The sequence below is a fragment of the Apteryx mantelli genome, chromosome 4, assembly GCF_036417845.1.
Source record: "Apteryx mantelli isolate bAptMan1 chromosome 4, bAptMan1.hap1, whole genome shotgun sequence".
Classification (NCBI taxonomy): domain Eukaryota; kingdom Metazoa; phylum Chordata; class Aves; order Apterygiformes; family Apterygidae; genus Apteryx; species Apteryx mantelli.
The window spans coordinates 48,585,329-48,606,012 of record NC_089981.1 but is presented as its reverse complement, the minus strand read 5'-3'; the positions used below and the strand labels follow the sequence as shown (position 1 = coordinate 48,606,012).

Here is a 20,684-nt window from a genome sequence, read left to right as displayed (position 1 = left end):
TGGCTCTAAAGTTGATTGTTGTAAAACAGCAGAGCTTGGGAGGAACTGTCCTTCTGTGTGGAGATATAAAAATGTCTAGTGGTAGTGAAAGATGCACATCTTTCTACTTCAGGGTGAGGAACTGTCTTTGCCAACTCAATCAAAAATGGCCAGAATGCTTAATCATTCAATGTTTTAGTGCCCCTTAAGAAAAGGGTGAAGATTTATTCTGTTAGTTATGTAGATACATCCTTCTTTGTATTATAGAATTGACTGTTATTTACCTCCCTAATAAATTTAATCATGTACCTTAAGAGCTATACATTATGATAAAATACATACCGTGTTTAATATGACCTGCAGTTGTTTAATTTGCATGTATGCAACTCTTATGTAGTTCAGTGATAAAATGTTTAATATTACATTCTGGTGCAAAATTCTGAATAATCTTGTACCTCTGGGGTTGCTTTGTCAAAATGGATAGATTTTACTAATGATTCAAGTACATCAGGTACCCATGTGATAAAGTTAGAGAATGTGCATTAAAACACTGCCTAGGTAAGTATTTTGATATGTGCCTATATGCAGTTCTTATGTAGGTCAGTGAGAAAAATACTGAATTCTAAATGATTTTAGGTTCCATTTTACAGAGAATAAATGAACTTGCAAACCTTGAATACTGTCATTCTTTGCTGTCATGAATAACCTTTGTTTTCTTTGGCCCTTAAAAGTCTCTCTTCCTACCTGAGCTAGCCTGTGTACCAAATAAAGATTGTAGCTTGTCCCACTTGACTTCCTCAATTCCTTATCTCTCTGATCATCCTAGTTGAAAAGTTTTTTGCTAATCTGGTTGAATTGCTGAGAGCTTTGTAGAATAAGCATCATGTCTTGGAAGATAAGGAAAAAATATAAGAAAGGGAAACTTAATGTTTTATAGCTTTTTAGATGACTATTTAAAACATGTTATCTTTTGAAGAATGTTGACCATGTGTAAGAGAGCTATGTGTTCTCTTAAAGAAACTCAGCACAGGTGTATTCATGAATAGTAACTCTTATTTTTGCTTTCCTTACCAAAGATAGAAAAATGATGGGAAAAATCCTGATTTTTTTTAATTATTATTCTTATTTGCAGATATGGGATAAGATCTTTCCAGAGTAATAAGCATGGTTCGAGAACGAAAATGCATATTGTGTCACATTGTGTACAGCTCAAAAAAGGTAAATAATTTAATGCTTTACATATCGCGTCAGTAGATAATTATATATAAAATGTGTGTGAGAAATGCTTCCATTTAAAGAAAAATGTGGGAAGCAGGAGGTTTTATTCCTGTACCAGGAACGTATTGGTCTAGATCTATTGTAAATCAAATAGTATAGTTACACGCGCTTTAGAGTACCTTCCTTGAAATGGGCTGTGTAGTATCCTTGATTCTGAATATTAAAAATAGTGGGGGGGGGAATTGATTTTTTTTTGTTGTTGTATAAAGATAATAAAGTGAAAAGCACTCAATGCATTCAGCTGTAAATTATGCTGTGTTAAGAATGCTGCGTGCTATGCACTCATTGTTTCTTTTTCTTTTTGACTTTTGTCTGTTTCCATATGAAAGGAGAATGTGAAGTGATCCAGAGCAGCTTGTGTTTTCGTTAACTTCTTGATTTTATATGTATCTTCTGTTTGTTTATTGAATGTCATTCAAACCCTGCACTGAAACAGAGTGGTTTTTTTTTTTAATGGAATTTTTATGTATCGCTTAGTGACAGGGCAGGTGGATACGTTGCAAGTGCCAATGTATCAATTCACATAACTCTTGAAGGTTGAAGGTATTGCTTTCCCTTGCAGATGAAAATTCAAGGACTGGGGAGGATAGTGATTAATACCTGTTCTTTGAAGACTTCCAAATACTATGGCTCAAGCAGGATGAGAAAGTGAAATCTTCTGAACTGCTTTCTATCCCTGAATTATGAATAATCTTTCTCTTCCAGCAGCTCTTTCATTCACAATTAATTATACTACCATTGTAGTTCATGGCTCAAGGTTGGTCTAAACAACAAGCTGCCTTGTTAGGTACATCTTAGCTTCCGAAATATATCCAGCAGAGTAAAATAGTATGTGATGATGAAATTACAGCTGTGTCATAATGTAAATTCAGAGAGACTGCTCACATTGCACAGGAAAATGCAGTGTTATAAATACTGTGATGCTTGCGAGTGGTATCAGTCAGCTTTTTAACAAAAATTATGACTGACAATTTGTCAAAAACCAGAATAATTCCCTTTGCTGCATACACTTCTGTTTGTCTGTCTCCTGGGATTCTGCTCACTTTGTTTTGGATTCTAATGACTCCTCTGTGTCCTTTCTCAGGAAAGGCAATATTATATGACTTCTTGACAGTGTGACCACTTGTGCTTCCGTGGTCAAAGAAACAGAAAAGACGAGCTCTACAGCTCTGCTGGAGCAGATTACACTTTCCTGCAGTGCAGGATAGTTCTCAACACTGAGCTTTTCAAATAAGATACGCCATTTTGTTTTGTTATGACCAATTCTACTTTTTTTTTCCCCCTCTTGAAGGAGATGGAAGAACACATGAGAAGCATGCTTCACCACAGAGAACTTGAAAACCTGAAGGGAAGGTATGAGAACAGTCTTGCATCCTTCCTCTCTGTGTGGCTTTTATCACTCTCTTTTGTCACTGTCTGGGGGAACTCATGTCTTATTTCCCGTAACAGCTGAATTCCAAATAATTACTTTTATACTTCACACTTATTTGCATGCCTTATGATAAAGCTGGCAACGACCATGTTCTCTGAATGTGTAAGACTCAGGAGGCTTGCGAAGTGAAACAAATGATGTGGGGAAAAATAGCTCTCTTGTATTTCTTAGGTTCTTGCAAGATTTAAAAAAAAAAAAATCATTTGGGTCTAGGCATTTTCATACTTAATTTTTTGGGAGCACGAGAATTCTGGCTTTGGCATAATAACTGTGAACAGTGAGAGTATTTTCCTTTTAAAGTCCTTTTTAAAAGTTTTCAATAATGCAGAAGCAATTATTGATCTTTTAAAACTATGTAAAGACTGACGTCTTGGACACAAAGGCTGCATATGTATTTGGGTGATGGCCTTGTCCTCTGCAACACTGGTACAATTGTTTGGTTAAGGGAGAGACCTAACCAGGCTGCATGGTGGTTCCCTCCTGGTTTCCATGCCTTTGTTTACATGCTTTGGAAACCAGAGGGAGGGAGTTAAGGGATATTCAAATATCATCCTGATTTATGGGGCCAGGGTATAACTGGAGTTCACTTAGAAGTCCTTTAATGTGTATGGCTTTTGAGGTAGCCAGAGAGTTCAGACAGTCTGCACTTAGATATCTGATATAAAGATTATTTTTAAATCATCTTGCACCACAAACTTTATTTGAAAACAGCAAATCTATTTTAAACACCTTTTAATAGAGTAAAAATTGATCTTCTTTCAACTCTTAGAGGTATGGGAGAGGAAATCCGTTTGTCAGTTCATCTGTTTTGAATCCAGTGAAAAAAAATTATAGATTACTTCTGTTTTCAGGTTAATTGTTAGTTCATGGAGCTTTCATTGTTTTGTGCAAAATGAGAGTTGCTGGTATGGCTCTAGAGCCTATTCTAGAAAGGCAGTGAAACTAAGACACTGTGATGGACACTAATGCTGTCATAGTTAAGCTGTGCCAATATGAATTCTAGTGAAACTCTTATATTGTTTTATTTTATAATGCTACAAAACTAGATAAATTTAGAAATTTATTTCTCTTAAGTAACATTTTACATGCAAAGCATACGTATAGCTGCAAAAAAAATGTTTGTGCTGGAGAACGAGATTGTACTACATAGATGCTACAGCTGAATACAGTTGCTCAAGCCAACTGTTTAGTATTTTATGCTACTGTTGGGTATAATTGCTAAGTATCGCTGTAGTTTGTCTAAATCAGCAACCTAGTATGTTTCTAGGTTAAGTCTTTCAGAAGATCTATAGCTTATGAGTATGCCAGCTTATATCTGCAGACATTTCAAATTTTCTCATTAAAATAAAAAATAACTCTCACTGAAGCACAGTTATGGCATTGCAAGACATCCCACTTGCAACCTGCATTTTAGTCTGACGTGAGTTTCTGCCGTCTCTGATACACAATGGCTACAGCTGAGACTTGGGCTCTGCAGTGCCTAGTGCTGTATAAATTTTATGCTATATAAGTAATGTAGATACTGTTTACCTTAAAGTGTATACTGACTGATAGTAATTCACCTCTGTTGCCTAATTTCTACTTCCATCTACTGTTTGGTTAATTTGTCCAAGGCTTCACAGCAGGTTAGTAAACTGGTGAAAGAACTTTTGTCTTCAGAATCTCTATTGATCAGTTCGTTGCTAGGCAAAGGCTGTGACCCATCAGAATATTAAAAATATATAGAAAAGAAAATTAAATAATTTTTCCCTACTGAGCTTAAATTTATTGTTACAGTGAGATTCAAAAAATTTTCGAGTAGTTCAGATTTCCGGCTAACACGGCCATTATTGTGTCACATTGATAAAATGTAGTTTCTTGGCAGTTGTTTCATTTTCAAATAAAAATTGCTTCACAATAAAGCTGGAATGTATAAGAAAATTATCATTTTCTTTTCCTCACTTCCCCTTTTCTTCTGCTGTTACCATCCCTCACTCAGCCTTATGTTTCTTGTTTTATCTGAATTCAGCTACTTATTAAAAAAAAAAAAGTTAGATCATCTTGCTTTCTTCTGCCATGCCCCACATAATTGGGTCTTGGGAGTTAGGAACATTCTGAAAATGTGCCTTGGGTCAAATGCATTTTACTACACAAAATATCTCATCTGCTGCACTACTGAGAGTGAAAAGACATTTGTTCTATTACTGAACAGCTGGGAAGTGGTTGCTCAGAAACCAAAATGTCATCAGCACTAGAAGTTTGCTTAGGGCTGCTGATCAGCTAACTTGTAGAGCATTTCTATTCTGGACTTTCTTCTGACAGTGCTTCTAAGACTAGGGTGGATACAGGGACTGAAAGTGGTGAAGATTACAGTTTAAAATTTCACATATTTTGGCATTTTATTTTTGGCTTTCTAAGTCAATCTTTCTAATTTATGACTTTCATCCAGGTAAAAGTAACTTTAAAAGTTATGTACTGTGTCCCCAGTGGCTTGCTAGTGGTCTGACACTTCTTGATTTTCTGTTTCCTTACGATTGAAATTAAATGAAATTGAAGTTTCACCAGTATTTCATATTCTGTTGTTAACATAACTGTCTTTATTACTTCTTGCAAAATTCTTTGTCCATGGAAGGTGTCTGTATTATTACCATCCTAGTTCTTAAAATGAAAATGAATGAAAGACTCTTCACTTCTTATCACGCAGTAATAGCCTTGTGGTCTTCCCCTGTCTCTCCTTCCTCTCATTTCAGTTTAGTAGACGTGTTTTAGGAGTTTTAGAAAAAAAAGAAGGGCACGCTTCAGGTAAAAAATGTGAAGCACAAGCAACAGCCTCATGAGTGTGGTTAAACTTTGTAACAGAGAACACCATTAAAGTGTATTACGCCAGCATTTTCCACCTGCAGATTTAACATCCAGCTAGAAGTTGTTTCTCAGACTTCCTGCAGGGAAGAGGTGAAGGAGACATACATATATTGGCTCACACTTTTCTCCTTTGAAAGTTAATTTAACAGTATCAAGGGCTAGAAAAAATTTATTGAAACTTTTTAAGGCTGCTTTCCTACCCTTGAAATCTTATTCCATATGACATATGTCAATTGGACAATATGGCAATTAGATGTCAGGTATAAAGCTTTAGAAGGCCTGTTTGTTTTTTTTTTTTGTTTGTTCTTAATTAAAACAGAAAATGAAATAATGCTCTTGTACAGAGGGATGTTATCAAGTCTACAGTCTCAAGTACACATCCAGAAAATAATGCTCTGGGATGTTTTCATATTGAGACTACTTTTGTCCTGCGTGTTTCAAACTGCTTTTGGCCTTCTTGAACAGATAAGATTGTGTGGTGTTTCAGAGGGGATGAAACTCTGGCCTGAATGGTGGGGGAACGCAGAGACATGATCAGTATGTTCTGTGGGAGGATGCCCAATTCTGGCTGATACTTTCAGGGTTGGGGAAAGGAAAGAGGTGAAGGAAATGAAAATTCCCCTAAGGGTAACCATCCAAACTCCCAGCAAGTTGATCTTTATAGTTAAGGCAGTTGTTCACATGACAAAGCTAATGTTGTTTGTTCTTTAGGTTCTTGTAGTTTAACAGAAGGACAGAGAATTATAACCATTATCCACTTGAGTCCTTTCCAGACTATTAAGTGGTCCAAGAACCACAGCTTAAAAACTAATAACTTGCAAGTTAGAACTGAGTGGAAACAAGTTCTTTGTCTTTGGGCAGCTATTATTTCACTGGCTTTGTCCAAAGTAAGAACTTTGCATTTATTTAGTCAGTTTATAAACAAAGATGATGGACGTTTTATGAAAGAATTGAGACACGGTTCTTGCAAAGGATTTGGAGGTTTCTCTGAAACATACTGGTACCACTGAAGTATGTTTCTAGTTGAACTGTCCTTAAGTCATAAGTGAAACATTATTTAAAAAGAGCACCTTTTTCAAGCCAGAAACTAGTTTTCTATTTACAGTTTGCCTAGTGTGCTGACCTGAGTTAAAAATAAGTCTGATTAGAGTGTATAACTGTGCCATTTATGAGTGTGGAGAGGATTCTGTTCCTTCTGATGCAGTGGTAAAATTTACTGAGTTGGTTATCTTTGTTGGGTTAATGACTTAGCCCAAAGTACAGTACACAATATATGGGTTTCGAATATTTATTAGTGACTGCAAAGTGTGCAAAATGGAGGAAAAAAAAAAAACCCTCTCCAGAAAACACAAGCTAAATTTGCAAACTACTCACTTGGCAAGTAAAATTTATCCAAGTATTTGATCTGAAATTAGTTAGGTTGCCACATGGAAAAAAAATTAAATGTAAAAAGTGTAATATCTATGAATTAGTCTATTTACAAGAAAACCCATCTGGCTGTGCTTGAATGACATCATTAGTTAAATATCTGAACTATGTTAGTGTGAAAAGCAGTGATTTCTAGGAAAAATAAAATTTTGTTTCTAATAGCTAGTTGCTGATTCTTCATTAAGCACTGCAATAAGGATGCTGATTTAATATCTTGAGTGAAGGTCATCTTTGATTATTTTTTCTCTCATTTTGTTTTATAGCTTTTTTTTAAATGAGGATTCATGTTTACTTTTTTTCCTGCATGAATCCCAGTTTCTCGGCCCCAGTCCTGAGCTGTGTGTTGCTATTACAGCACTGCTGTTGTAACACTGCAGTTTCATGTGTCTCATGGGGATATGCAGTGCTGCTTTTATGAATTAAATGGCAGAGCTGAAGAAAGCATTGTGGAGGCAGGCCGTGAGTCCCAGGTTGGTCCTAGGGATTTATTTGCAGTGGGCTATACTCTCATTAACTTTTTTCCTGACTTTTTTTTTATCAGTTAACATATTTTCCTTATTTAGGTTTATTATTAACAACCCATTTTCTTAACATTGGAATATCTAAAGGATTTGTCAGGAGAACAAATGAGATATTTTTAGAGATGTTGTTTTCTTAAAAAAAAAAAATAATAATAATAATTTTAGTCCAGTATTCACTGAAACATGAGTAAAACCATTTGTCTGTCACAGCTGTCAACTTCTTCCAGCTGAAATCATTTTTGTATTTTTTAAGATAAGTCTTCTAAAGTAGAAAGCAGACCTCATGTGCATTTGAACCAAATAAAGTACAGTGAACTGAAGACACCCTCCCATCACTTGCTGTGCGGTGGAGTCTTTGCATTCCAGGCAGCGGTCTCAGCTGTCCCGGTTTAGGTCCTGCTGCTTCAGGATTGGCCGTATCCACGTACTGCCTCCTCCCCTTTCTAAATTTCACTGGAGCAAGGCTTGAGGCAATGATTAAATGTAGAAGCTGTCACCAGGCTTGCTCAGTGCAGCTGGCACCATGGATAGGCTTCAGAGCAGCTCCTGCTAGCTCTGTAAGCCTTCCACTCTGCCCCCTTGCTCACTATGTTTCCTCTGAAAAGATTTTGAGTACAACAATTCAAGAAGAATTTCTTATCCCAGTTCATACAGCTTTATTACCAAGTCTTTTACCTCTTGATTGTTGGAAAAAAGTCTTTAAAAACTGACCATCAGAAAACTGGACTTTGAAAGAAAAAGCCAAAAAATAGAAGTAACTTAAATATACTGAGCAAAACTTAGGTGCCTTGTACATAAGCCATTGGCTAAGGAGACAGGCGTGTTCAGGGGAAACAAAGCAACACCGGAGTTATCTGCCATGCCTGTTGGCAGAATTGACAGTCCACCCTCTGCCTCTTTCCCTAGGGACAGCAACCATGAGTGCCAGGTGTGCAGGGTGACATTGGTGGGCTTGTCAGCATATGCCAAGCACATCTCCAGCCAGCTGCACAAAGACAATGTTGAAGCCCATGATAGAGAAGAGGAAGAGAAAGAAGAAGCAGAAGAAGAATACCTTGACAAAGAACTCATTCAACTAATCAAGCAAAGGAAGGAACGGAACCGGTGAGTTTTCCTTTCTCCTCTTAGATGTAGCATTGTAGAATTGCTTTTAACACAGTTGCTGCTAAGGCTTAGGTGCTTTTGAAATGTGAACTGCGTGCAGTCAGAGTATTTATCATGAGAACAATCCACGAGCTATGTGGAGGTTGTAAATTCAGCATGTAAATATGATTCTGCTAAATGTTCCTGTTATATGTAGGGAAGTGAAGTTAACTATTTTCCATTATAGATAAAAACAGATACGTTGTGGTGTCAAAGTCCCAAACACGGAATCAAGAGCCCTAATATTTTTATTTTCATATTTGATACTGCTTTTAACTGAAGTGTTTAATAAATGTGACAGCAGTACTATCATCAAAGGGAGTTTTTGCTATATGAATCAGGTTAGACACCGTTGTGGAATACACTTTATGTTATAAAACTCTGATTTATGATCTTTAAAATGAATTGGATTGGTTTTTTTAATGTCACGCTTAAATCCTATAATTAATCCTTGAATGAAACTTCTTACCTGTTTCTTATTGCTTACCATTAGCTAGACATAACTCTAGTGGCTCACTATGAAATACAGTGCTGCAGAGAGTAGCAAGTATGACCTTTTATTTTGCATGTGACACCACAAGTGTGCATTGTTAATGTAATGTTCTAATTGGGACTGTATTGTTTAAACAGATTTATGGCATGGCAATGGTATTAAATGGGTGTATGATTTTTGATTTTTGGCTCTTGCTTTCTGTGACTGGAAATTCCAGTTACTGTCTCAAAATGCACAAATTGCTGTCTGGTTTTGAAGCTATTCTGTCGTACTAGGGTGTCCCTGTACTGCATGGTAGCTATATTTTGATATTGGTCAATGTAGGTAGTAACAATGTCACTTTTGTTGCTTCTGTTCAGTAAAGGCATAATGCTCTCAGTAATATCGGTATTCTGAGATAACTGAAATCTTATAAAATCTATCTCTGTTGGATGCAGCTTTGGAAAAGAATAAATAAGTTAAGTTACTAATACAGCAAAATTGTTTCCATTAGATCATAATCTAGTTGAGTTGGCTCTTAGAACTAATGGTGTCACTTAGACACCATTCCTTTGACTTCTTTTCTCAGAGCTCACTTTATCTTATGTGGTAGCCTGATGATAGGGTGATACCCATCTGCCCTTAGGCAGTAATTATTTGCGCATCTTTTAGCAAAACTGGAATGTGCTGCAAATTTGCAGTATGAAGGGTGATGCAGTATGAATTTTCAGTTTACCCTAAAGTCATTTGTTTTATGAGCAGAAAGAGTGGTGCAAAAGTTTTCTGTCTTGCTCGCCCTGGGACCTAGAGTGAATGTATTCCTGTAAGGTCAGAATAAAGCAGTTCTGTAATCCATTTTTGAAAAACTTTTCATGGAAACTCCTCTTTGGTAGAATAAATACTTAGAGCATTTAAACTACTGACCCTGAGAATAGCTGTTGGCATTAAGGTAGCATTTATCTGCGATAGATTTAGTGTGTGCGTGTTCATGACAGGCTGCCAAGCACAAGCATTATTCAAAGGGCAATACACAGTGGTTCTGGGAGGCTCTTGCAGACTAGTCATTGCATGCTGTGGATTGTTTGTGTCTGTTGGTTAAAACAAGACAAAATATTTTTGTATCTGAGGCACAACTTCTGTCAATGTTTTACATGTGTGTTTTAATTTGAGCTTTTTAAACTGAGACGTGATATCATTGTTTTCTCCAATAGCTAGAATAACTGCTCTTTTCAGCCTAAATTTTCTTCTATTTTGTATCAATTCACCTTTGTAATGCTATCTACCACAAGCAGAACAGTCTTCAGAGAAAGTAATCTTGTCTGACTATTAATTTTTCTTCTATTTTGTAAGATCAACTCAAATTGTACAACAGAAAAGTTTCCTTTTGCTTGTCTTTTATTAGTCCAATAACTAGTAAATAGAAAGGAATATTATTTTCTGACTTAAAACAGAAATATTTAAGAATTGTTCTGTTGAACTTTTCCTGCATCAAATCAGTTGTCTTTGTAAGAGCAATTTTGGAATATGAGATTTAAGTAAAGGTACAACACTAGCCTTGAAGGTCAAACACTACAGAAGCCTGAGGAGTAGAACAGCTAAATAAGTTGCTTCCTTTTCTTTTCATATAAAAATGTTTTCTTCTCAGTGCAGATAAAATGGATGGAGCTTGTGTACTGTTGGATTTCTAGGAGAATAGAGTGAAAATTCAAGTTTCTCTAAACTGTTTTGTAGGCAAACTGAACCATGCTGTGCAAACCAAGAATTAGAATGTGATGATAGGAGATCACAGAGAAGGCGAGAAGAAAGAGCTACGTACAAAGAAAGGGAAGCTTATGATCAGTCATCATGGCATCATCATAATCCATCACAGAGGGACTGGAAATGGGAAAAGGATGATTATATTAGTCCTAGACAAGGCAAATTTTCACACTCTCAGAGGAACCTTAATATAAACAGACATCCAGGTGGCCCAAGGGGACGCTCTGGATGGCACCAAAATGTTTCAGGAAACCCTTCAAATTGGCATAACTATGGGAATTCTGGAAATGTTTGGCATCCAAGTGGGCGAGGAGGAGGAACATCAAACCGGCATCACGGTGCCAGAGGGAGAAATCCTGCCTGGCACTTGGAAGGAACAGGTAATTTTTCTAGCTGGAATTCTAAGAGTTATGGAGGAAACTGGAAATCTAGTCCTCATGGTGCAAATGCCTGGAATTTCGGAAGCTCAGGAGATGCATATTCTTTAGACCCAATTAATTATAATAAGGAAAGATATACATGGCAATGGCAGGAGAAGGACACCATTGATATTGTGCCATACAGAGATCGAAATAATAGGTGTGAGTCACTTGATTTTACTAGTGATAAACTTCCTCCTGAGGGGGCACTGGATTTTGGTACTTCCAAGCAACCAGAAAACAAAACTTCAAGAACCAGTGGAAAAAGTGGCAGTCCTTCCAGAGATAAAATGTATCGCTGGACTCCCTACCCATCCCAGAAAGCTGCAGAGCAGCAATCATGGTCTGAAGATAACGTTTCTAAAACTCCAGAGAAAACAGATTCTGTATTTATGCCTCTTACTGATTCATCAATGAAAGTAAAAACTTGTGAATCCAATGCAGGCCTCCCAAAACTTAAAAAATGGGAAGTACCTTCCCATACTAATGTAACCCCAGATTACCTTGATTCTTGCAAGGTAATGACAGACTGTTCTAGTGGTGAAAAGCCTGACAAAGATGATGGCAGAAGGAATAGGATGCCATCACTGAAATCCCCCCTCCTGAATATCACAGACATGAAGTCTTCTTCCCAAAAGCAGGACACACAGGATCTCTTAAAAAATGTCAAGCTTCTGTTATCCTCAACTAGTGGTGAAGAGCAGAATCACTTGAATGCACTGAACCTGGAAACAAAGAGTTTCCCCTCTTATGCGTCAAAGCTGCACAGCGCATGTGCAGATAACTTACAAGGCAGCAGAGATGTGCTTGGCAGCAATCTTGGAGAACCTGTTAATATCCTAAGTGAAACACAAAAAAAACCCGAAGAACTTCAATCCAGCCACTCCTTGCAAAATCCTCATTTAGACTCTTGCAAGGATACAAGTGATCAGAATATGGAAGAAGCTGGGAAAGTCCCTCCGAAGAGCAAGTTCAGACTAGATTCATTAGAAGATGTGAGTGATGATGAGCTAACAGGGAGTGAAAAATCTGAAGCAAGAGTTGAAAAGTTGAGTTCTGTTAGTTCTTGTTTACCCTGTGACACTCCAGAAAGTAAGCCTGCTACATCTGAAAGGGAAGAAGATGAAAAACCTGCTGTTTTGGCTATTGCTTCTGCTGATCAAAAAGATTCTGCATTTCAGATGGAATCCACAGCATCTCCATCAAGCAGTCAGGACCACTTGCATGTGGATTTGAAAACTGCGCAGGAAGGAGAAGGTGATGAAGAGCATGTGAAGTCACGTGATCACTTTGAAATGGAAGGTTTTGAAAATCCTTCAGATCATGAGCTGCAGAAGGGAGGAAGCCAATCATTAGGCCTCCTTCTTCCTGATTTAAGCAAACTTGGCCTCCCTGCCTCTCTGCAAAGAGACCTGACACGACATATTAGTCTGAAGAGCAAAGCTGGTACACATCTTCCAGAGCCCAATCTCAATAATGCGCGGCGAATTCGGAATGTTAGTGGCCATCGGAGAAGTGAGACTGAGAAAGAGTCGGTGCTTAAACCCACCCTCAGGCAGATTCTTAGTGCTTCCCGGAGAAATGTAAACTGGGATCAAGTCATCCAGCAGGTAACCAAGAAGAAACAGGAACTTGGCAAAGGTTTACCAAGGTTGGTAGCTTTCAAGTCTAAATATGCCTCTGGGGGGGGGGGGGAAGGGGGCTTGCCCCAAACCTTAAACAAATTCTAGAATCCTACATCTAAGACTTCAGAATGAGTTTTGCTATACTACTGTCTATTGCACATATAAATAATTTGAGTCTGTAAGATTTCTTGCTGCTGCAAACATCTGTCCACAGGTAAGTAACTGTAGCATGCTGCTGAAGAGGTCACTTTGCTGCTGCTGCTCAGAGAAGAAGCTAATTCTTACCAGTTCATAATGATTGCTAAGTATCTAAATATGGACACTAGCAATATATTTGCATTTCAAGTGCTAGCAAGTAGAAGAATCTAAAAAATGTAATGAAGATGTGAACAATGTTGCAATTGCTTATTCATGTATTCAAACTATAAGAAGTGCTTGCGTTGTAGCAAGTGGAATAAATGATTCTTCATTTGTTAATCTGATTTAATCTGATGAGCAGTTTGTTTTTTGTGTTTAGAGGTAGCAGTTTTTTTCACATATTTGAAACTTTCTTTAAACCTCATGTAGGGACTATTCTTTCAAGCCTCTTGCAAAGATGTCATCTTTGCTTATTGCAAACTTGATAGAGGTCATTCTGAAAATGATGCAGATGTTGCTCCTGTTTTGAAATTCTCATTTAGAGCTAAGCTGTAGTAGCTCAGCAGCAAAGGTAACCACTTGGGGATTTGTCAGTTGATGAACAAAACTTCTGGACAGTATTCAAATTTTTTAGAACCCCTATCTATTGAAAGTTTGTTTCTGTCTTGGAAGTTGTAGTATCAATTCTTAGCCACAAAACTTAATTTTGTGATACGCAAGACGTTCCATTCCCAGATCAGACAGAAAGCGGCAGTATACCAGTGTAATGAGTTGCTAAATCTCTTGATGCAGTAATGTGCATTTGAGTAGGTAGGAGAAAGCTTATTTCTAGATTTATCTGACTTGTTATATGTGTATGTATTTTTCTTTTTGTCTTGCTAAAGGTTTGGTATAGAAATGGTACCTCTTGTTCAAAATGAGCAGGAGGGTCTGGAACTCAGTGAAGAGTCTGATCTGCCTACTCTAGAAGGATTCCAGTGGGAAGGGATTTCCTTAGCAGTGCCTGGGTCAGCAAGAAAACGTAGCTTTTCTGAAAGCAGTGTGGTTGTGGACCGAAATCCTTCTGCTTATAGATTCTTCAGTGACCAAGCCAAAACAAAAGAAAGTGAGCAAAGGCAAATAATTGCCGCCAGCAACTCGCATCACTTAACATCTGGTTATGAAGCAAGTGCTGACATTGAGGCTGACTTTAAACGTGAGACATCTTCTCTTCCTTTGTCACCATTTATGTCTGAAAGAACTGAGACTGGTGGAAGGAGACACAGCCTGCAGGCATCCTCTGAGGACACAGGCCTCACAAAACAAGATCAGGAGAGCCCAGATAAGAGAACACCTCTTCTTGAAAAACAAAATGTACTGGAAATCTCAGGAGAAGAAAATACTCTGGCTTCAAGTGATGCTTCAGTTCTTGCAGTATCTAATAACGTAGATGCAGCTACAGACAGTAGCTGCACATCTGGTACAGAGCAGAATGACAGCCAAGGAATTGGAAAGAAACGAAGAGCAACAGGAGTAAGTGTGCAATTTTGCACAGCTTTGGGATGCTGAAAAAATAAAATGTTTCTCCTGTTGGTGGTCATTCAATTTTGAAATGATCTCTACAAGGAGGACTCTTTCAGTTTGATTATCTTGTACATTAATGTCTACCCTCAAACTAATTTGCTTGTTTGACTTAATTTTGTTTAAGAATATTTTTCCTTCCATTTCTGCCTTTGTAGTGCAGGACTTCTGTTTAATCTTTGTTTGTTAATTAGAAACTGCAAATGCTCTGTAAGTCTCATTTGGTGACTGACAGGCTGGTAATCAAGAACTATGAAAATGCTTCTGTAGAAGTAATCAGTGTTATAGCAAGGATCCTGGTATTTCAAAGCTTAAATGAAAGCTAGGCTGTAGTGAATTATTTTTTTTCTTAGGTATTCCTGGTTTTATGGTCAAGCATGGAAAGATAACCCTTATTACAAAATGATATATTTAAGGTAGAAAAAAAGTAAAGATGATAGCACTTTTGGTCTGTAGATGACAATTTTCTCCATCTGATTATGTTTCCCTGTCCTGTCTTGGACTTACCCAGAGGGGGAAAAAAACCCAATATTGTGCCTCTGATCAAAATTAGCAAAGTGATTTAGTTAAATCTAGAAAAAAATAATCTTGATTTCTCACTGATTTCATCCTGTAGAACAGCAACAAACAAAAAGCAGAAATTTTGAACCAAGAATGCTTGAGTCTTGCCCACCTGAGCATGTAGAAGGCTGGCTGCTCATTTAATATTTTATCTTAGCTGAGCTGAAAACATAGAACTCATTTTGTTGTCCCCCTTCTTTAAGGGGAGAGGGAAGGACAAGGTATAGGAGAACGTACAAAATGAATTATATATTCTCCTCTGTGGGTACAGGTAATGCTTCTTGAAAAGACAGTGGATGTTTCACTTCTTGATTTAGGAAAATTGGTCATGTAACTTTTGTTAAAAAAAAATTTTACTTGTAGGAGGGATCCTCTCCTGAAATCCCCAGTCTAGAAAGAAAGAATAAAAGAAGAAAAATTAAAGGTAAAAAAGGTGAGTAAATATCATGTATGGATATGCATGTGTGCACCTGGTATAGCGGTTATAAATACCTAGTAATTCTGACTTGGCTAAAACAGCAGTTCCTTAAAGTTACTTTGCTGTTTCTTGCTCTTACTGGAGGTCATAGCATGAACTCCTTTGGGTCTATAAGACCTGCAAGATTGGAGCCAGAGCAACCTACTACGTTGGGATCCCTTCTCTTTCTACCCTTTCTCCCTTTTTTCCCTTCTTTGGGAATCCTGACTTCCAGAGAGCTAGTGGAATTCTGAAATGTGGAAGGGCCCACTGGTACCCCCCCGAAGACTGTTTTAATTTTACTGTTTTTCGGTGCAACATGCAGAGGAATGTGGTAGAGATTGCAGAAATCTTCCTGATTTGAACCATCACTTAACAGTCCTTCCAAATTCCTTATTACTGTCTGTGGCTTGCTCAAAGTTCTCTTATTTAGAGGCATTCAAGATGAGCCCCAGCTTAATAAAGTTATACTTAGTGCCTTCCTCTTCTGTCATCATAACACACTCTCCTCTGAAGAGTCCCATCTTAATCTTGTAGATTCCCATCTTAATCTAGTAGAAGACTTTTTCTCCTTTCTGCCTGTCATTTGTGTTCCCAGTCACACAGATGTGACCTGTGCTTTCCCCCGTTCAGAAAAGAGCAGTTTGTTGCATCTCCTGACAGAAAATCTGAAGGGGGAAGAACCCATCACGCTAGTCTCATTTGGCCATGCAGCTTTCCTGTTCTGCTTCTGGATAGTCCTACCCAAAAACCTGTACAGGAGCCTCAGCATAACTTAGGCAGTGCTCTGTTTCTGACCTCTCCAGCAATACTTTTTGGAAAATGAATATGGAGAGTCTCATTCCTTCCTTCTAAGCAGAGAAAACTCTTATTCTGGGATTAAACAGGTCTTTATCAAAGATGCATAACACTTCCATGTTACCACAGATCAAAATTAATCATCTCTGTTTTGTTTGGGACCCAGAAGGTCATTTTCAGATATTTCATTTCCCTCTCCCTCTCCTGTAGGATGCTTGATCTAATTTACGTGTTTCTGCCTTCAGAGGTGATAGTATTTATTGAGCTATCATCATATGTGATGCATTTTAATGTCTTGTCAAGTGCAGTTGTACTCTCTTTTTCAGAACGTTCGCAGGTAGACCAGTTGTTGACTATCTCACTGAGGGAAGAAGAGTTGAGCAAATCCCTGCACAGTGTGGACAGCAGTCTCTTGCAGGCTAGGGCTGCTCTACAGGCAGCATATGTTGAAGTTCAACGGTTCTTGGTACTAAAGCAACAGGTAACAGTGGACTTTTGAGATTGTCTGAGTTAGAAGTTAGCAGCATCAGAAATTGCCTTAATTAGGACTGATTTAAACCGCTACTGTGTTGCAGATCACCATGGAAATGAGTACACTAAGAAGTCAGAGAATCCAGATCTTGCAGGGGCTACAAGGTATGAGATGCCATGCAACTACAGCAGGTGAATGCTGACTCGTATTCTGTGAACTCAGTGTCTTATTAAAGATGCTTTTAACTTGAATTTACTCAGTTAAAATGTGGAATAAAATTTCAGGCTTGCCATATTTGAGTCAGTCTTGTTCAGGTGTGATCCAGCTTCTTTGATAGTGCCATCTGGTGGGTTTTTTGTTTGTTTTGTTTTGTCTTTTTGCAAATTTTTCTCTTCCTTGTCTGCCTGTGTGCTGAAAGTGAGTTCTTGGCACCACTGAATTTTGCTGCAAAGTTTTGTAAAATAAGAGCATATATTTGTTTTGTTTTCCTCTCCTCTTTTGCCATTAGAAACACTTGACCCTTCTGAACAGTTGGAGCAACTTCCCTGCAGTGTCTCAGCTGAAAGAAGAAATAGCAAATCTCAGATGGCAACTGACTTAATTCCAGCAGGCTCCTTCTTGCCCCTTTTGGACACTTTGTCTCCTTCTGTAGCTCCGTTGGGGGCGTCTGTCCATGTAAACTCGCCATCACCATTCCAGTCTTCTGCTAGCATCACACCCACCACTCCTCCTGATTCTTCTGTACAAGTTAAACGAGAGCCTGTGTCTCCAAAAGTTTTGGAAGAAAATGTGAATTCTGTGCTCCAGACCTCTTCATGTGCTTCACAAGCAGAAATGGTGGAGCAGAAGGATGGTATGTTTGGTTTCTCTTTGTTTTAAGAGAAACTAGCTGTAAGGAAATGGGAAAATAATTTTCCTGAAAGAATAATTTTCCTGTAAGCTGGGTCTTAAACCTGCAGTCTGTGGTGTTGGGGTGAACTCCCACTGACTTGCATACAACTTTGTCAACTGTATAGTCTTGGAAATTGGGACCTTTATAACAAACCCGAATGGGCTTCACTTTTTTTTTTGTTTTTTTTGTGTGTGTTTTTTTTTTTTAACTTACTGAATACATGTAAATCAAAGGCATATATGCAGCTAGAGGTTTTAAATTTTACTTTAAAAATGAAACAAGCATGATTTTTGCCTCTCAGAAAAAACCCTTAAATAATGTATTTAGCAAAAAGAAAAAAAGCTTTAGAAAGCCCTGTAATTTTTGTCTCCTGCTCTGTCTGGTGTTAAAAATTACCATTCATCATCATCTCACCATCTTCCCCTCCCCAAATCCCACTGGTTTGGAGTTGCTGGATAGATTTAATAACCTGATTCAAAGATCATCTTAATTATCATTTCAGTAAATGATTTTACTGTAAGAAAGATATTAAGCTCTATTCACTGATTTTATATCTCTCTCTCTATAGAGAGATATAGATATATGTGTGTGTGTATATGTATGTATAAAAATATATATAATGATGCCTTTTTTCTTGTGGCCTGCCAACAGAGGTATGTGCTCAGTTTTGTCTGGAGGAGAAACTGCTGAATTAACTGAACTACTCTTATTGAATGTGAGAGCTTCCATTTCATAAAAGTGAAATCTTAATGGCTATAGCTAAAATTGCTAACTCTTTATTTTAACATTCTATAAAACCCCCAAAACTCATGTACTGTAGTCTGTGGTCCTTTTCACTGAAACTTGCTACTGTGACTGAAGATAAAACTCAAGATTAAAAGCTCAAACACACTTTACTTTCTTAAGAGCCCGTGAAGTCAAGTAGGATGACTCTAATGACAATTGTTAACTCTTTCACTTACCCTAAACTCTTACAACTTAAAAAACTTTATCCCAAATTACCCAAGTCAGATCATTAAGTATAGCCAACATGATTTCCCCCCCCCCCCCCGGCCTATGTGAAAAACAGTTAGAAGAAGCAATACTGTTCTACTTTTATAAGCATATTTTTTTTTGAAGCATAAAATAAATGATGGTCAACCAAAGCTTGGACTTATGTAAATACAAGAACTTGATTTTTTTTAATATTGTTTTGCAGTTTATTTCAGATGTAGAATTCTGTATAAATAGTGCTCTTTTTATAGGTGTTTTTTTTTGGTAGCAATTGTTGCATTTCTTATATTCCACCATATTACATTAACGTAGTATTGTGAATTTTGTTACATCTCTTTTTGGAGTATCGGGTAGGTATAATGAAGCTGTAGGGGTATACAAGAAAGTATACTCGGTGTAAAATATTTCGGGTTTTGTATTTGTTCACTTTAAGACTTAGCTTGAAAGAAGCTACTACCTTTCCTTCTCTATTCCACTTTTGTTGGCATATGCCATTATGTTTTTTGGTTTTACTTTTTTTTAAGAACATCAATGGAGAGAGGACTCATTTTGCTTAAAAACTAATGTTACAGAGTTGGAAAATTCAAAATAAGGATTAAGTGCTCACTAGCTGCAATGGCATAAAGTGTCTAACTTGCAGAATCTTCAGACTTAACTATACTGACGTCTCTTTCCTAGCACAACTGAAGCTGAATTTTTTTTTGTTTTACTCATAAAGATGAATCTTCAATTCATACAGTTTAGCTTTATTTATTATGTAAACACAAATTACCAAAGGAATCTTCTAAGGTTTGTTTATCAAGTGATTTTGTTTGCAGTATTGATCAGCCTTTGTATGTGCTGCATTTAAAATGAGCATCTGCCATCAAATGAATTTGTTAATTTGGGGAAAATGAGCATTTGCCATCAAAAAAATTCTGTAATTTGGGGGAAAAGAATTCTCTTTGGGTGTAATTGCCCCACTTTCCAGAGACTTGGTATCTGCCCTGTCAGTTTGCCTAGGAAGCCAGCTCAGCCTTCACCCCAATAATCTGGTTGCTTTCATTTTCCTCTCTAACTACCAGCAACCTCCCCCTGTTGGGGGACTGAATGGTTCTGTTTGCTTGCAGGGGTAGATACTGTCTTGTTAATCTCCTCTGATTTTTATTTATTTATTTATTTTTTAATACATGCAGTTCTTGCTGAGAATTACTCCCTTCTAGTTTTTAGAAGATGCCAGTCACTATTACCTTCTTGTTTTGTTCTGTTTTTAAGAGACTTCCCTCCTTCCCTCCCTCATCTTGGGGGAGATGAGGGGTAAGAGATGTTAGGGATGTATTCAGAGTTTAAGGGTTTGCATGCCTTTTTTCTACTATAACTTGATGTGGTAACTGTTTAAACCTCATCTAAATATTCATTTGTTCTGTACACAGGGCTTTCTGACAGGTTGCAGCTATGCATGCCAGTTATATAGCTTGGGGGGGAAAAACAGCTTTTCATTGATTCAGTTTAAATATGATACACCCTATGCTTTCAGTAGATTCTGGTTCTGTCTTGGAACTTCCCATCTGAGGAAAGTGTAGGATGTTTAGCACATTTAAGCTATCTGTAGTTCAGTGGGCAATTCTGAAGCATCAAATACGTACTGTTATGTTTTGAAGAGTCAAACAGCTTTGTCAAGGCATTGCTGTAGGTTTCATGTGCCTGTTGCTAAGAGACTGAAGCAGAGAAATGTGTTTCAAATACCGCTAGCTTGCCATTTGTGTTAAGGAATCCCACCTGTACATGCAATGAACTTGAAGCATTCTGGTCTGGACTGCAGTTGCTGCAAGTGCAACTTCTTTTAGGGTATGGGAAACACAGCTGTGAGACACTGCCTTCACTCACAGCCTGTCTCAGTTGTGAGGTTGGATCCCTTTGTTCCTATTAGCTTCAAAT

General features: G+C 37.6%; 1 protein-coding gene across 4 annotated transcripts in view; it reads left to right on the top strand.

The window, feature by feature from the left end:
- ZNF106 (zinc finger protein 106) overlaps positions 1–20,684 on the top strand; it is a 45,503-nt gene that overhangs the window by 8,204 nt on the left and 16,615 nt on the right. For 2 of the 4 annotated variants that reach the window (XM_067296492.1, XM_067296490.1), the window contains exons 2-10: positions 1,112–1,197; positions 2,549–2,610; positions 8,386–8,583; positions 10,826–12,922; positions 13,919–14,546; positions 15,519–15,588; positions 16,737–16,891; positions 16,986–17,046; positions 17,391–17,735. In XM_067296492.1, the coding sequence (XP_067152593.1) occupies positions 1,144–1,197; positions 2,549–2,610; positions 8,386–8,583; positions 10,826–12,922; positions 13,919–14,546; positions 15,519–15,588; positions 16,737–16,891; positions 16,986–17,046; positions 17,391–17,735 (3,670 nt within the window). In that variant the 5' untranslated portion in view covers positions 1,112–1,143. Of the gene's footprint in view, positions 1–1,111; positions 1,198–2,548; positions 2,611–8,385; positions 8,584–10,825; positions 12,923–13,918; positions 14,547–15,518; positions 15,589–16,736; positions 16,892–16,985; positions 17,074–17,390; positions 17,736–20,684 lie in introns of all 4 variants that reach the window. The other 2 variants (XM_067296489.1, XM_067296488.1) reach the window with 1 other exon arrangement.